Here is an 18262-nt window from a genome sequence, read left to right on the forward strand (position 1 = left end):
TCATTAAAATAACCCTTCATTTTCCCTTGTGCAGCTTGTAAACCTGTCGAAGAACAGCATCACATTTGCATTTCTACTTTAGAAAGAGGACAACCAAGACACTGGCCTGATAAAAGGCCACCCAAATAGGGGCTGAGCAGGGACTGGAACTTGTCTCACAACTCAAACCCACTGTTAAAGCCATGCTTCAATATACAGTGCTCCCTCGGGTTACGAAATTAATTCGTTCCACCGCGGCGTTCGTAACCCGATGCATTTCGCAAGCCGAAAAGGGCTTTCCGTTAGCGCTGGCAAGCCGCGCGTTTGAATTTCGCGCCGAAAAAAATTCGTAACCCGAAAAAACCTTCGTATCCCGGAACAGTTTTTTCCAATGGAACTTTTTCGTATCCCGGAAATTTCGTAACGCGATCAATTCGTATCCCGGGGTACCACTGTATTTCATATGGAAGCTAAGCAGGTGTGTCACCTGCAACTGGTTACTGCCATGAAAATCTGATTGTTTTTATTTGCTGTCATGTCTGCTTCGATTTATAGTGGTTCTATCAATGGGAGACCCCCAACAGCCCTGATGAACTAAATGACCTATAGAAATGTGTGCCTCAATCTTCCACCAGCTCCCAGCCAATATGTATTCCAACACATCTGGAAGGATTGCAAGGAGGGTGCCAGCCTGAACCTCTCTTGGAAGAGAGCTCCAGAGCCACTGAAAAGGCCTTTTCCCAGATGCACCTATGGAGGTGGTAGGACAGAGAGAAGGGCTTCCCCAAAGACACTGCCCCATATACAGGGGTTGATGGAGGGAGTAAAGTTACAGTGTTTGGGATACGCTTTGCTTTGGATGGCCGATGTTTCTGGTGCCTTGGTGCTTGCTTGCTTGCATGCATACATACATACATAAGATTGGGAAGGGCAGGAGTACAAAAGACACTTGAAGCATCCATACCTTCAAACGTTCAATGGCTTCCTCTCCTCCTGGAGTAGACATGATCCGTTCTTGGATGCTGGAGACTGATGTTAAGCCCACGTGACTATTGAGAGAGCAGGAAGATGGGGATGCGGTGAGGGAACCCATGGATGCTGTGGAAAAATGGCCAGGACGTTGATTCTCTGAAGCTAGCAAGTATCTGTGCTTATTGTTCTGAAAATCTTTCAGATCTGGGAGTGAGAGAGAGACAGACAGACAGAGAGGCAAGGAGGGAAGGTGGAAAAACAAGGGTGGGAAAGGCGAGGCAAGGAGGACAAAGGAGCAGAAAAATAAGGGGAAGGAGGAAATAAGAGGGAGAAGACACCAGTATAAGAGGAGAGCACACAGGCAGCGAGAGAGACAGGTTAAATAATACAAGATGGCAGTTCTGAAACACACTTCCTTCTAAAAGGAATATACTGTATGCATTAAGGTCAGCTAGGGTATGTTTGGCCCAGGCGCTTTCCTTGTTTGAGTCGTGGCTGGCATCCACAGTGAGCAGAGGCTCCAACAACTGAGCCATAGTCCCTACTCCAAAACCTAGGTTTGTAAAGAGACATGAAGCGAAGAACTACATCATCTTTCCCAGCCTAGATTTCAAACAGTTCAATGGGTTATAAAAAATCAATTCGGTTTTCAAAAATATGTGGAAGAGTAACATTTGACTTAGCTGACCTAAGCAAGAAAGAGCGCTGAGAAGGTATGTAAGAAGGAGAGGTATCCAGTCACCGTTCTTGAAGGAAATTTACTGGAACGATCAAAACTGGAAGTAACTAGTGGCAAACTAGTTCCTTGTAATTAATACCTTTTCTGTAACAACTACAACAAAACGAAGTGGCATTATGAACGACGGATAACTTCACCCCCATTTGAGATGTATTTCCTTTCTAACTATGGGGTGGTGGCTACACTAAATGGGAGAAAAGGAATATGACTTGGTTCTAGCATTTATTTCATGCTGTCTTTCCGTACATGGGTGTAAAATATTTTGCCTTGGTCCAACTGTTTCCCATGTGGATTTTGTTTCTGCATGACCCAAGTCAGCAGAACCAAAAGAGACTCCACAAGAGGAAGTGTGTATTGCTCAGCTTTAGACAGACACACACAAACCTCATGAAGTGTGCATTTATCCACAATAAATATGCATTTATCTTTTTGTTGGACTGAGCTTCCAAAGGCTCAGGACCCAACCACTTCTTGTGAATAACCAGAAGTGATGTTTCAAGTTGGTTTACAAACTGCCATCTGCAAATACAGAAGAGAGCAAGGGAGTGGGGAGAGGTTAGGTGCGGAGGGAGCCACCAGGATGCGCTAAGCAAGCAGAGCAAGGATGGAGTTTAATCGGGAGGCTCCTCATGCATTCACAAAGGAGAGGCTGAGACGCGCAGTCGCCACAGCCGCTGCACAATGCCCACACGGCACCACACCCTCGCGGCCATGCATGCTTCTCCCTCCAAGGCACCACGGCAGTCAAGAGTTAAAAGCCGTCCAAGCTGGAAGCAGCATTAGAAGTATTTGAAGCAGTATCATGGCCAAAAGCAGGAGCCGGACAACAGAACTTCACGCTGCCAGGTATCCAATTTCAGGAAAATCCCAGATAGAGCTATCCTTCCACTGCCTTTTTTGCTTGGGCTAATAATCCAGATTAACAGCCAAATTTCTGAGAGCGATACCCAGTTAATTTCACCTTGTTTTATCCTGTAACCCATCTAATGGAAGAAGCAAAACCTAACACATCTGCTAGATTAAATTAAAGTCGCCCATATTACATTGTATAGAGAAACAAACGCTTTCCACCAAGTTTATGTAACTGTACCATTATGTTCCGTTCCGTTGCCTTTCAACTGCCTGCTCTCCTATTGGCGATATGGGCTTTTTAAGCAGCTGTTTTACAGACCATCTGTTGTCTTGGGTGGTTTTGCTGCCAGCCAAAACTGTATTTTTATTGGGTTTCATTCTTTTGAGTATTGTTGCACAGAACTTGCAGCTCAAAAAGGATAGAAATTCTACTAAGTGAGTCATTTTCCTGGTCTTTTTTCAGGTAAAGAGGCCAAAAGGTTCAGGAGACTCAGTTTGCATGCCAGGCATTCCTGTAAAATTACTAGAACTTGGAAGTAATTTTTTGGACTACAGTTCCCAGAGTCCACAAAACAATAACAACAAAAAAGCCATAGGCATACTTCTTTTCAGCTAACTTTAGTTCTCCTTTAAGGGTAAAAAAGCACCACTACATCCTGCTTATTTGTTATCACAAGCTGCACATTTTTGTCTAAGCTAATGCCTTCACAGATTGGTAGTTCAAACCCAAAAGGAATTTAAAACAACTGTCCTTGTTTTCACCCAGTCTAGCAGTACATTCTGTATTTGTCTTTTTAAGAGAGGTTTTTGGTTTGCTGCTTTGCCAACAACAGGCATTTCAGCAAGGGGAGAAACTCCTGACTAGCTTTGGTCCCATGAAATGTTACTGGACCCCACGCTTTAACAGAAAGCTCTGCCTGGGATTTTGCTGCAAGGAAACGGCATGTAAAGCTCCGCTGAAAAGCTGATCCAGCAAAAGCCAGGGTTAGAAGAACTGCAAGTGATTTCACAGTACACACATTTGCCTCCACTTCCAGAGAAATCTTCCAACGGATCAACTAAAGGAGGGAGTTAAAGAGGGAAGATACAAGAAGGGCAAAAATATTCAGGATCAATAGTCGACAGAGGAAGGGAAGAGAAGTCCTCACTTTGGATTTTTATAAAAATGAATATTCACAACTGTACACAAAACATTGATCTGATTAATGACAACACAGCAGAAAAATCTCTCCATTTGGGGATCCCAAATCAAATCCTCTTTGTTCAGGTTGCTGGTGTTTCTTGCTTTCATCCATCCATTATTTTCAGGGCAAAGACTCACTCTGCATACAAATTATGCTCCTTTTCACAGCGATTAAGCCAGGAATGTTCCTTAGCAGACAAATCCATGCCCACAGCCCAAAAGCCAAAGTTCAGCCATCCTTTTTTTTAAAATCTAGAAAATGTTAAAAGATATAGCAAGAGAGAAATACACAGTGTCTTCCCACCAGCCCCATGGGTTCAATTTATAGGTGGCCCCAATGTTTCAAAGTGAAGCCCTGCTGAAGCTGTGCCAAGATCAAATTATTACATTCCTTTGGAAGCATGGTTGCCAAATCCCACGGTGCTCCAGTAACATTTGATGGACAGAACCAAGTAGGAGGATCAGGCAAGTTCTCCTGCCAGAGATGCATCTCCTGGGAGGAACAGAGGGGCAGTCACACATGTTTAGGGTCTTCTTGCCCTCAGATGTTACCAGAGCAGATGAGATCCAGCCTTAGAAAAACAGCAACCACACCAACGATATATGAAGGAGGCATGAGACCACAAGCCATTCATCTCAGCAGGTGCAAAACTTCATATTTCTGATACTGGTCACAGGAAAGAAAGAAAAAATAGTCAATTCTGTACCAGTCACAGAAGGAGGCCATAGGTTTCCCAATGATTTGCAAAAGTACCTGAATCAGTCCTTTTTTTGACCGCTCCAACAGGACAATAATCCTACTATTGCTAAATACAGAACAAAAAACAAGTGCCCAACAGAGCCAAGCACTTTGTAAAATGGGGAGCATTTTCATCAAGGAACAGTGAGATAAAACATCCTCCAAGTCCCAGACTTTTTTTTGTCTCTGTGAAGAAAGACAAAATTAGAACTTGAAGAATTGCAAAGTCTGAGAGGGTTTTCAGACAGTATTTCATGAGAGAGAAAGGGGGCAGAATCTCTGTAAGTGGTGTCTATCATGGAAGAAAGGCATTCACTAGATTTATTTAAACCTATTATGTGCCCAAATGTTCCAGGTTCTGCAACAGGATGTTTTAGGTTCTGCTCCAGTTTATTCCCAGATAGACACCAACCTATCCAAGAATCCAGCTCCTAGAAGTGTTGATATGGCTACCATTAATCACACAAACACCCCCTTTTTAGCGGCCATAGTGCCGTTTTGCCACAGACAATGGCTAGAAATTAGAAATAGCAAATAAAGGAATATCCTTGCTGGTAGTCCATCAACACTCCACACAGAAGCAAAATTTGTGTTGGGCAGGGACGCTGAAACCATGAACTTTGGTTTAATCCATTTCTGCCTCTCTTTTTCTCTCACGCCCTCAAATCTGTCAAAGAGCCTAGATTTTTGTTCAGCTCTGAAGCCAGGGTAAGAAGTTTATCTCCGCCAGCAAGGCCAAGCCATGAAATTGTTTAATCTACTTACTGTCAATAATATCGCCAAGCCCTTGGGCGCGGAGAAGGTCCTTGAGTCGTGTTACTTCCTCCTTCAGCTCCCGCACCAGTTTGGCATTGGGATCCTCATTGATAACTGCATTGCATTTGATCTGTTTTGCTCGATCAGCGTATCTGGAGAGAGAGACAGACAGACACAAGGCCAGATCATTCATTAAAGGAAGATATTCAACAACCGTCCCATGTCTTGAACAACAGGATGTAGGCCAGAAACTCCTATCATGCAACAGCTCTGCTTTTTATTGTTATACGCCTTCGTTTCTGACTTATGGCAACCCTAAGGCTTTGTTGGCAAGATTTTTTCAGAGGGGATTTGCCACTGCTTTCCTCTGAGGCTGAGACAGTGTGACTTGCTTAAGGCCACTCAGTGATTTTCCATGGCCAAGAAGATTCAAACCCTGGTCTCTTGGAGTCCTAGCCCAACACGCAAACCACTGCACCGTAGTTTACTACTACTGTTATTATGTTGGTGTCCCCAGCAAATGAATTTAATGAGGAGAAAAAAGGACATCAGAGTCTGCTTCCAATTCACTCTTCAGTTACTATCACAAGTCTCATATTCCAGATAAGGAAGATAGGTGAGAAGAGAAAGCTCCCAGCACTTTTACACAATTCTCATTACCTTAAAGTGCTTAAAGTTTCATCATAGTTTATGTCTGCTGGACTCAAAGCAGCCACCATTGCAGTTCTTGAATTGCCACCTACAAAAGAGAATCAGATTCAACACAACGCCTTAGCCTTAGCCTTAGCCTGACTGCCAAGAGTGAGGTAAATACTCAGTGATAAAGAATGAATTCACCACAAATCCACAACCATGTAAAGAGTAAATTTCAAGTAAAGAATAAGTTAAGTTTTGGATTTCAAAATCTAGAAGCCCCAGCTAGTTTGGCTAAAAATCAGGAATTCTGGGAGCTAAATTCCAAACCATCTGGAGGATAGAAGTTTGGAAACCACTGAGATGGACATTTTAAATATGTAAATGCAACACTTATACAGCCAAATAATGCTTAGGAAAGAATTTGCAGTTGCCCACAAACACTGAGTTTGCAGAACTTCGGAATATCAAGAAACGACACATGCCAAGAAGAACAGTCATAGAAAGGGCCACAAAGACTATATATCTAGTCATCAGCCATTATAATTATCATATTTCCCCAGAATAATGAGGACTAGAAGCCTGTATTATTGTTTAAATTAGATCCAAGATTCTTTTTAACACTGAGTGGCAAAGGGATTGTGTCAAAGCCAAAGTCATTGACTCCAAGACATTTTTATGATGGGGTTCTCTGAGTGTTGAAAATGATTTCAAGGGTTCTCCAGGGTAAAGGGGTTGAGAAAGGCTTCCACAGAAACTGCTATTATTTCAGAGAAATATTCAGTGTAAACCAATATAAGGAAACATATAATGAGTGAAAAGGATGCTCTCTGCATCAGCATACCTAGGTTTTCCCGAAGTAGCCAGGTCAGTACAGAATCCCTGTAAGGAATAAAGTCAGTCTTCTTCTTCTTCTTACTCTGTTTTAAAAAAAAATTGCCACTTAAGAGAGTGTTGTCACAAAAAAAAAATCTGCATAAAATTGTGTGCACACATTTCCCCATCACCACAGAATATATCTCTAACATTGCATCTGCTGTGAGCAAAGTGAGGGAGGCATTGAGAAAATCTATGAGAACAAGGAGAGGATGCAAGGCTGGTATCTCAAATACTTTGATTCTAGTGGTTTGGATATGACTAGTGGGAGTTTGGTTTTGGCAAGTGGGGCTACAGCCCAAGAAACACGACCCTAGATTTTCTGATGTGCGGATGGAACTAATTCCACTGTTCTCTGGATCCAGGCCATGCTATTTAGGCTCAAGCAAGGCTGGGCAATTGGCAGCTGAATGGCCCCAACTGACTGACCCAACCCACCTTCTCAGTGCAAAAAAAGTGTTTCCCCACAGCTCCACTCACACGGAAAAAATGTTTATGGTTTCCAAGAGAGAGTTTCCACATCTTTATGTATTACTGTTCTGGCTATGCTTGGACTCATGCGCTTGGTACTAGTGCAACCCATAACGCTGAATGCCATTACTACTGAACAGTTCACAATGAGGTCAGGATGTACAGTAAGGACAGCTGAGAATGTCATTTTGGTTTTCTTAAGAAGAAAAAAAGCCAAAGGTTCAGGACAACAAAGGACTCAAGGTTTTAAAAAATCCAATGTTGAAGAAAGTGAAATTGACAGATCCACTCATCTAGGCAGAAGGGTTCAAGTGCTCAGCTCTTAAAAAATCGGACTCTGAAGCCCTGTGTATTCAACAATGATAATAATGCTGAATCAAGAGTGCCACATCTTCTTTCTGAAACGCTCTTCATTTTCAATACATACAAGGCAGTGAAATGCAAAAGGATTCCTACCATACCAGGAGGAGCTTCAGCTATTCAATCTGCTGGTGCAATGGAAGGTGTGTGTGTGTGCGTGTGCGTTTTATTTTGGTTCATTTTTGTAGAGTATACCAAAATAAACACATTTACTAATATTCCCGACAGAGAAAACATGAGGTTCAAAAAAGCTGATGTTGAGTATCTGTCACTCTAGCTACTTTCTGAAGAACTTAATGCCATCTCATCCATAGACCCAGCCTCTATGCAAGAACATGGTCCCTGGATAAGCTGACTACACATATTAAAACGCTAAAAGACAGAATACTGAAATACTGAATACCGAAACTGTTAAAATCTTCTGGACTGTATCGCTTCCAATTGCAGGCAGATATGCATACAACTGAACCTACCTCCATAAAATAAAATCAATCACTAGTTATAGAAAACTAGGCTAGAAATCTGTCTGTGGTCTTTCCAACAGTTGTCTTGGGCTCCTATAAATGGTTGCAGAAGAAGGGATTTTTGCTGAGTGTGTTGGTATTTTTAAAGACCATTTCTTAATTTAACTGCACTGCAGGATGTGCAGCTGTTTTGTAGTTTAATTGTATTTTTACTCAATCTGAGCCACCTCGAGTCCCATCTGAGGAGTGAGGAGGGGGCAGTATATAGATCCAATAAAGACATAAAACAAACTTTCCCCTGACGTGCTACATTTCTATGTTTGTGACCCATTTTGTTTTACTGGTATCCAAGCATATTCCGTCACGTGAAATGCAGTCCACAGTGCAGCCTGAGCACAGAAAGGCCACCTCAGCGAAAATCAATATTCGGAGACTCCTGTCGTGACTTAAGTAGCTCCTGACCTTTAGCACAAGCCAGGCCAGGCAAATTCAGAATGCTGCCCAGGGATTAGATCAATGGGATTGTTTTATTTAGAAATTAATTTGCAGCAAGCAGGGAAAGATGCACCATCAGCTGTGTTATATCTGAGAAAGGATGACAAGCCCTGATGGAAGGGACTGCTGGACGGACAGATGGAAGAACACTTAAAACTACTGAGGGGGAGAAGGGGAAGAAAGATTACTGAGGACAAAGCTAGGTCAGAACGGGTCAGAAAGCGCTAGCTGACAAAATTAGAAGCAGAAGCATCCGTGGAATGGAAAGGTCTGATTCTGACCTGCCCACGCCACCCACCCACCCAGTAATCTTGCACCTGGTTGCACGATGCGAAGGACTTAGGAACTGTTCCTGGACACAAAGAAATGAAATGAAAATCTAGGAAAGATCTCCAAGAGTTTCAGCACAGATTAGAGGTGAAATTGCACATGGCTTCCAGTCCCAACTTTCCCATAGATACTGGGGTGAAAACAGATGGGAAACAATTGGCTTTTGATGGAAGCACCCCACCTCTCTCCAAATACAGCCCCTCAGGTCAGGGTTCTACCTTTTTAAAAAAGCAAAACAGTCAAATTGGGGGTGGTAAGGTTTGGTGGCGACTTCTCCTTCTAAAGCAAGACTCATAACTCCGGTGTGTTCCATATATGTTGCATTGTAATGGTTAACTGGCCACGCTGGCTTAGAGTGATGGGAACTGCAGTCGCATTCATCTGGAAGCCATGCTGGCTGAAGAAGGCTGTTTTACAACTGCATCAAAAGTTTATTTCAAATGTGCCTCAATCGAGGAGCTGGATCTTCTCTACAAGGATTCAAGAATGACACTGCAGCCTCAACTATGCATAATATGCAAACCAGGCCAAGAACGGACACTGGATGGGCTTATAATATTCTTTCACAGCCAAAGGCAAGAGAGAGGAATGATGTGCTTTATCATCAAACAAGACAGTACTCTCACCGACTGGTGGGAACTAAGTGACTAAAGATGTGAATGCTGGGGGGAGGACAGGTAAGGGGACTTTCCCCATGAAGTAGTTATTTTTACAGCCTTTCACATCTCTAGAGAAATCAATAAAGCAGGAACGGAAAACATCCAGATATTGAGACTGCAGTTCGTATCATCTCACCCATTGGCTATACTGGCTAGGAGTGATGGGCAGTACAATCCGGCATCTGGAGGGTCTACCCGTTCCCCACCCCGGCTTTCAAGCTTTGTTTGAAATGCAGGTTTGAAGAAATTGTAATAAGATGTGTATGTTACTGCTATTTTTACATTAAAGAGGGAGAATCAAATTAGTGACATCAGGAGCAGGGATCTAGAGCTTTCTTCTGGATCATGAACCTCCTCCTTCTCCATGAAGTACAGCAGGCAGTTTAGGAGTATCTATTGCTGCAAGGGACCAATGCATGCTGCAGGTCAGAGTGGAATAGAAGGGGCAGGTCTGTGAGTTGCATTCACCTGCACTATCTGGACCAGGTCATTTATATTTTCAATATTGTGGTTAATGCTATACCAAAGAAAATGAGGTATTTTGCTGTCTGAAACCAAGCAGTATATCCCCCCCCCACTCCACATACAACTTGCCAAATCAACGTGAATAGCCAAACCAGATTATTTTGGCACATGAGACAGAAAGTCCCACAAGCACCTCTCCTCACCCCAGGCATTAAAGGTTACAATAACAGCAACATGAGCAAGTCTCACTTTGCTGCCCTCTTATAATATCCAAAATTTGCTATCTCCTTCTTCCCAACTGAAAATTTGTATGGAAGTTCAACTTGATGGCTCCCTGCTCCTGATGTCTCTCCGTCTAAGATTTGTTATTGTCTACAGACTACCAAGTCCTAGTTCTCAGTGGCCACCCTTTCCCCATCCTACCTTGCTGGTGCAATTATCCTAAGTTTGGAAGCATCGAAGAAAGAAAGATAAGGTAAGAGGACAGAAGAAGGAAACACGTATATTTTAATTAGGAGTTGCAGGTTCAAAAACCAATGTTATTTTTTCAAGGAACCCAATCAGTTATTGTTCCCTCACAAACCAAAAAATTGTGTAACCCATGCTCAAAGCCAAATTCTGTACACAAATCCAGGTGGACTCACAAACCAGAGTCTTAGGATACTGTTTTTTGGACTTACCACTTCTGCCAAGGCTGAAATGACTTTCCCCAGAGTAGTGAGAGACTTGTTGATATTTGCTCCCTCCTAGAAAGACAATGGGATTTTTTTCACTTAAAGCTGTGCTACATATAATATACGCAGAAGTCTATGAAAAATAGGAACCCATTCTTGCTAGACTGTGCACATTTGTTTGCATTCCCAACTCTGTTTAAAAGCAGGCCCAAATCTAGTCCCTGTGATGAGAAGAAAGGCAGAAAACGCTCCACTGGCCTAACTAGCCAATGGAATCTCATTCAATAGTCTTTGACTATGTGCACTTTGTTTTTTGTAGTACATGTGGATTTACGTGGGGGAAAGTGTGACTCTGCATAACAGATGGGAGACCAGGAATACTGACCACATACAATGTTCTAAGAATTGTTACCTTCAAAAAATATAATCATTTTCACTTGGAAGTGGCTGTACACTAGACAGGTACTAGAACGTGATCCCTGGCAAGTTATTTCTGGCAACTGGATCCCTGGTAATTGAGGGTTTAACCCCTGATTTACATAAGAGGCCCCTTAACAGTGAGTTGGAGCAATGGCCCATCTATGTCATTACTGTCTACTCAAATCAGCAGCATCAAGAGCTCTCTCAGGTCTCAAGTGATCTTCCTCACCACTGGCTTCCAAATTATTTTAACTGGAAATATCAAAGTCTGGACCTGGGAGTTCTTATGTGTGAAGCAGGTAAGCATCCTATCACTGAGCTAGAGCCGCACCTAACTACCTGCAAAACACAGCAGCATCATACCTTTAACCGAGTCCCTTTGGCACCAGTAGAGTCTGCCCTCTCGCTCCCGGCAAGATCCACAAGGCTGATCTTGCTGACCTGTAAAAAGAAGGACGGTCAAACAAACCACAACTTGGAACTGTAGGATCCAGCTGTTCAAGGTAGATTTTTGTTCAGTGAATCAGCACCTTTCAACTTTGCAAACTAGTGTGAAGATTAGAATAACATTACCCTTTGGGTTTCAAACTCCTCCACATTTTGAGCTATATTTCTCAGCTAAAAAGGGTATATTTTAGAAGGAAGTGGTATTTTACGGGGAAATGTACTCAGTTTAAATAGAGATTATGTACAGAGGTGGGGTGTTCGCTGCATTTTGATAGGGAAATGGGAAAGAACCGATTTAGGACTGAATACATGGGAATGTAGATCCAATCTGTCTACCCTCTAATGCACACACACTTATTTTGGGTGCAGCATTTTGCAAGCATCATCTTAGAATTTTACAAAGTGCTAATAGAGTGGAGACACATACTGCACAAACTGGATGAAGAGTCAGACTGAAAAGGCTGTTAAAAATCATCAGTCATATAATAATACACAGTGCTAAAGCTTCCTTTCTCTTTTGTTTTCTCAAAAGGAGATATTAAGGCTAGAAAGCCTCTCCCACACAGAAAACCCTGGCTCCTTTTGACATGCAAATCCCTCCATAATGTTTTAAACTGTGGTTTGCCCATTGCTGCCTCCAAACTAAACTAGGTCTACAGGGAGGATGCAAAAGAGGAGAGAGTTAATGAGCCGGTAATTAGTTAAGGCTTGCCAAGCAGAAACACTGATGCTTCTGTGCCCAGGGAGGGAGATCTATTTGGCCTCTCATTATGTTACTAGAGTCGTTCTTCCTCACTTCCATTCCCATTGTGGGCATTTTCCTCCCAGCTCCCAAATTAACACAACGCTTAGGAAGAGCAGCAACTGGGGGAGGCAGAGGAAGAGAAATCTGTATATAAACAATGTACATCCCTTACAGAAAGGCCCAAATGCAAAGCATGCACCTTTGCAAAACAGATCAGAAAATGGCTGCATTTTGTGGTGGTCATGAGTAATTTTGGGGAGGGATTTTTCATATCACTTTTAGAGGGTCCATGGGCCTTAGGCTCCCCACCTACAGGGCCCAACTGCTCTTTGGAAAATGGGATTTGTTATTTGGCAAATGGGTGACAAATAAAATCAAACAGCCAAGGTAACCCCTACTTTTTTCCACTTCCTGGACCCAGGAGATCTTACCTTCTCAGTGGAAAGGTCAGTCTCAGCATCGTGTTTCTTCTGGGTGAACACAATCGTGAACACAGCATGGGAACGGCTGCTGGTTTCATTCATGTTGGTAGCTGCCACCGTTCTTTAATAGAGGGGAAAAGTAGCATCAAAAAATAAAGCCAGGAATAGGAAGGTAGCTTCTGAGAGTTTTAGGCAGCAGAAGACAGCCAAATCCTGAAGTTCTTTCTGCTTTTATACCAATGAAAAGAAGGGTCTGAAACCTGGACTTAGCAAGAACGTGGTCACAACTCATTACAAGTTTGCAATTAGCTCCTTTGCCCAATACCTAACTTACATTATAATTCTAATTTAACAATCACTTCCCTCCTTTTGCAGTATAACTGTAGCGTTTAGTTACTTTTCTAATTACAGGCTGTGATCTTAATAAACACTTGAAGAGGAATATCCCATATATAATTTCCCTATCAAAAAATGGTTAAAAAGGTGACGGATTAAAAGTAAGGGGTTTCATATTAACTATTTCTCAGTCATCACAGCCATTAGCAGATTCACAGGCGTGAAGCACAAGCTGTTTTGTAACAGGTTAGATAGTAACTAACCTGGCCTTGTTCCCAGCATCCATGAGATCTGCAATGTCAGTGTAAGAAGTGACGGCAAGTTTGGAGAGATCTTCCACATAGGGCCCGAGCAAAGGGTGCTCCCGGACACGCAAGTTCCCCTTGTTCTTGGGATTCAGCAAGTCTCGGACTCTCTCACAATAGATTTCCATATAACTGACCTGTAAGCAAATGTAGGCAAAAAAGATTAGGACCTTGAGCTCTACTGGGACCCCGCAATGCAGACAACAAAATTAAGGAAGGCATAAAACAAGCAAGTTTTATTTTAAATTGTTTAATTAATTTATATCCTGCCTTTCTTCCAGCACAGGACCCAAGGCAGCTTAACACCAAATTAAAATGGAGTACAACTAAAAGCTGAACATCCCTATTCCCCTGCCACTTTTACCAACTTAAAATGGAATGAAGAAACAGTCACTGTCTTGGCCATTCATATAAGAGATAAAGAACCTAAAACCCTCTAAATATTGTTGGATCAGAACTCCCACAACCAGCATGAGAAATGATCAAGGATGATGGGAACTTTGGACTATGAACATTTAGAAGACCACTGTTTCCCCACTGCTGCACTAGAAAGTCTGCTGCTTTATCACCATGAAAATGGTACAAGTCCTTTAAAGGGGGCAGCAGGACATAAAAGAGATCTCGCTCCCACACAGAGACCGTTACACTGTCCTAAATGGTTCCCAACCTGTGGCCCACCAGACATTGCTGGATTTCAGTTTGCAGAAGCCTTGGCCAAATGACTGATGGTCTAGAATTCTGGGAACTGTACTCCAACAACATTTTCTACTTCATGGTGGTGAATATGTTTGTTTTGCCATTGCCATGGGGCTCGGGGAGCAAATTTCACCCTGGAAGTTGGGAAGCAGTTGCCACACCTTCACCAAAAAGACAGACACTGCTTTTTCTGTCAGATGTTGAGTTCCCCAAAGCAGAATTCACCCCCCACTCCATCCTACTGCCCTTTCTGGAGCTGATTTGGCAGGTCTTGGAGGGCTTAGCAGAAGCATCCCATCTGTCTGTCAAGGAAGGAGGCCCGACAAAACATATGGAACAAATGTGTGCAGCAACAGGCTATTTTTATACACAGGCTGTATTTTAATCATTCGCCAACTATGGACAGACATCCTCCTAAAGTGTGGACTTGGGCAACAGCCTGGAAGTTGTCATTGTGTATTGAGTTAACAGGAAGAACTCATTTTCAGGCGCAGCTCTGTCCATGAAGTGGCCTTCCGGTCACCTGCACTCTTTGGGCTCAGAGGGCAACCCGTTCTCTTGCAGCTACACCTGCGTTTCCTTTCTTTGTGGCTTTCTGTCACTAGACTGATAGCTCAGGGCAAAACGTGGCACTACAGCACACCCTGCAGAGCTCCCAAGGGCCCTTGTTCATTCAGCCAGAGCTTGGAAAATTAATTCCTGCTACTCTCTATAGTGTTTAACAAGAGATTTGTTGTTGTTATGCACAGCAATGCTGACCAAGGAACTCATTTCATTGCACTGTTTGCTATTTTTCCATTATCATGCGGGGAAACATGCAGGATTGATGACAGAATAGCACAAAACTTGTACTTGTTCCAAACTTTGCTATTTGCTTCCATCACCTTTAATAACATAAGTGGACAGTCAACAAACCAAAATCCATAGGTGCCATGGGCTGCTAGTCACTTAAGATATCCTTGGCACATAGCCCTTTATAGTTCTTTTTTTCACACCTGACTAGAAGGAGCAAGAACTACCTGCCATCATTACAAGTGAGAGTATTCTGCCAAACAAGGGCTCAGTTACAAAGCTACTCTGTAATTCAACCAAATCAATAAGAAAGGAAGGATAGGTGTGTTGGTCCACGAGGGGAAAACCCCCAAAATCCATAGATGGATAAACAGTTATCTTTCTTAGGATCAATCAAAATGCTATCAAAAGTGTATCAGCTTTCACATTCTCTAGCACTATCTATCCACCATCAAGTTAGGTGATACAAAGTAACAGGTAAATATGTTTTAGCTCTACCTGTTTTAATTTTTGTAAGCCATCTTGAGTCCCAGGTTGGGCAAAAGGTGGGAGATAAATATAAGAATAAGAGTAGGTGGGAAGGGAAAAGAAACAGGACAATCCAATAAGAAAGGCAGAGGTTGTCACCATGAAGTTTGCAGTTAAATTCAGGCCAAAGATGGAAGGCTGCAAAAACAAACAAATTGCTGATAGCCATATTGGGTTATTCTGGGATGAATAACCAGTGGCCAGGATTCTTGTCTGAAAACGCAAAGGCTGGGCAACTCAGAGGTCTTGGGTGATACACAGTTTCCTGACACAATCTAGAACAGAAACATAAAGAGAGATGACAGTACACACAAACACAACTCTGTTCTCTTACCTCCACTGAGTAAGACATTTCCTCATTGCTGTTATCATTGATCTTCTCAAACAGCTCTTCGCAGAGCTATAAAGAGATTAAGAGAGCATCAAACAACCACCATGTAAAAGCAAAAACTGTGACAGGACGCCTGTGACGCTTAATCTACTCTGCTCTCAGTGCTGTTCCAAATACAGGGACTAGCAAAGTGGCCATAAATTCATTCCCACCCACCCCAATCCATTTATCCTTTAGACAGTTATCAATTGTACCTAAACTCAACCAGTATTAATCTGCTGTAATCTGAGCCTGAGGGGAGGGTTGGTGGGGAGAACTTCAAAACAGAAGTGACAGGCAATTCAAACTGAAATTAGAAATATGGGTTACAACTCCTAGAGGGGCATGATTATATATTAAATCTTTATTCATTCAACTGTAAAAACATTACAGTCCCAGCTTAGTTTTCAAAGAATCTTTTGGAGTTCAGCTGTTTGTTTGAAGAAGGCTCCGTTGGCTGGGATTTGCAAGAAATGTAAACATGATTTCAGGGTTAGATGTGCTTTTAACAGCCTTATTAACCCTTATACACACCTCTAAGAACCACTATAATCACTACAACCCTTGCTTTAGCTCAGGTGAAAGGAAACTGTCAGAAAAGCTTCTCCAACCCAAACAACCCCAGACTCAACTTACCTGTGGGATGATCCCGGCCTGGTTCTCCTCCTGCTTCCCCATCATAGTATAGGATTTTCCAGCTCCCGTTTGGCCATAAGCGAAGATACAGACATTGTAGCCCTCAAAGGCATGCAGCAACATCTCCTTCCCAATATCATTGTACACACGACTCTGGGATGCAAAGCAAGGGTCTTCGGACTGCAGGGATGTAGAAGAAGTTGTTGTCAGTATTTGACCCTCACGGGGGTGGAATGATCAAGGAGAGGGAAAACACTCTCAGTCCTCCAGACTAGGAGCGATTTAACAAAGTGCCAAGCAGAGATTTGACCTAGGCTTGTTTCTGAGAATCCTTAGGTGGAGATGCCGTCAGATGATGAAAAACAGACACTCGTAAATGGGAAATTTAGGGCAAAGCTGCAAGAGAAATGTTCGGAGGATGATTCTATCATCCACAGGAAGGTAACAGGGAAGTGAAGAACTCTCAGGCTGCTCCCATGCTGCAGAAATAATGCAGTCTGACACCGCTTTAACTGCCATGGCTCAATCCTATGGAATCGTACGATTTGTAGTCTGGTGGAGCACCAGAGCTCCCAGACAGGGAAAGATAAACATCTCACAAAACTACAAATCCCAGAATACCATAACATTGAGCATGGCATTTAAAGTGGTATCAAACCTCATTAATTCTGTAGTGTGGATGCAGCCTCAGTTTGAGCCTCCAGGACCTCAAAGAGTCTCTATTATCTCCAATCGCTGGTCAGAAGTACCTGCCTATATGATAGGCAGAGAAACCACTCTCCAGACAGTGATGGGAGATAGTAGTGATACACTTTCCAGGTCAGGAGAGGGCTAGGCTTTGGTAGATTAAAGGAGACCCAGACCCTAACAGCCAGCCATGGATACTCAGAGGATTTGACCAAGTCCATGGAGCAAATGTTTTTCTCCCAAGTTTTATATACCACTCTACTATTAACAAGAAGGAGCAAGCTGTCTGAAATATTGCCTCCTCTAAGCCTCCTAAACCAGATTGTTGCCTTCTGGGGCAACCGAGGTGGCTCTCTCATCATCAGTTTTGAATGCCACCATTACAATCAGCCTATGTACATGAGATTTGGGGCTGGGAGAGCCCCAAAGGAAGCCCAAGCTCCCACCAGTGAAATGTATACGCTCATACTTTTTAAGTACACATTTGTATTAGTGGCTGCCTGAAAAACAACATGATGAACTTTCAACCGTCTGAATTTTCTGATGTGCTTTCTTTCTCAGAGATCTAGATTACTGCTTCCAATTTCAGCCATGAAACATGGGCAGCTGTGAAAATTAACAGGTTTGTTCAGCTGTCCAAAATCGACTTCCCGAAAAGGATCTTGCTAATTTGAAATGGCAAGGAATAACCTTAGCACTATCAGATGCCTTTTGCAAGTTAACAGGTAGGCAGGTAGGATTGGAAGTAAATAAAATAACTAACGGCCTGTATTGTTTGCACTTTTATCCGGCCCATCTCCTTTAACAAAAGGAGACATACAGGAGAAGTATCAGAACTCAAACCTGGGATTTCTAAACTGAAGAAAACAGGGAAGAGAGGTCTTTGGGGAAACTAGGCCATACTCATGAACAACTGCAATGTTAAGGTCACACAGGCCTGTTACAGACAGCCAAAATAAATCTGCTTCGAGTCACAGTGGAGGTATGGTGTTTCAATGATGTATGCGTCCTGAGAGTCCAGAAGTCACACCAAAGTCATGCTCCAGCCCTAAGGACTGGAGTGTGGCTTTGGTGTGGCTTCTGGACTCTTAGGACGCATGCATCAGTGAACACCATACCTCCACTGTGACTCGAAGCAGATTTATTTTGGCTGTCTGTAACAGGCCACAGTTAATAAGCAGAGGGCAACGCAAGGGATGCCATTTTGCTTTTAAAAAAATGACCCCCCAAA

At 42.8% G+C, this 18262-nt stretch overlaps 1 protein-coding gene across 13 annotated transcripts in view; it reads right to left on the reverse strand.

Annotated features, from left to right (window-relative positions):
* KIF1B (kinesin family member 1B) overlaps positions 1-18262 on the reverse strand; it is a 100730-nt gene that overhangs the window by 56024 nt on the left and 26444 nt on the right. For 4 of the 13 annotated variants that reach the window (XM_042479415.1, XM_042479408.1, XM_042479405.1 and 1 more), the window contains exons 4-15: positions 16345-16524; positions 15673-15738; positions 13281-13459; positions 12691-12802; positions 11431-11508; positions 10654-10719; positions 10397-10414; positions 6698-6773; positions 5881-5959; positions 5230-5372; positions 3562-3600; positions 944-1155 (exon numbers count right to left, since the gene is read on the reverse strand). In XM_042479415.1, the coding sequence (XP_042335349.1) occupies positions 944-1155; positions 3562-3600; positions 5230-5372; positions 5881-5959; positions 6698-6773; positions 10397-10414; positions 10654-10719; positions 11431-11508; positions 12691-12802; positions 13281-13459; positions 15673-15738; positions 16345-16524 (1248 nt within the window). The remainder of the gene's footprint in view (positions 1-943; positions 1156-3561; positions 3601-5229; positions 5373-5880; positions 5960-6697; positions 6774-10396; positions 10415-10653; positions 10720-11430; positions 11509-12690; positions 12803-13280; positions 13460-15672; positions 15739-16344; positions 16525-18262) is intronic. The other 9 variants (XM_042479416.1, XM_042479413.1, XM_042479412.1 and 6 more) reach the window with 4 other exon arrangements.

Source organism: Sceloporus undulatus, chromosome 7, assembly GCF_019175285.1.
Source record: "Sceloporus undulatus isolate JIND9_A2432 ecotype Alabama chromosome 7, SceUnd_v1.1, whole genome shotgun sequence".
Taxonomy (NCBI): domain Eukaryota; kingdom Metazoa; phylum Chordata; class Lepidosauria; order Squamata; family Phrynosomatidae; genus Sceloporus; species Sceloporus undulatus.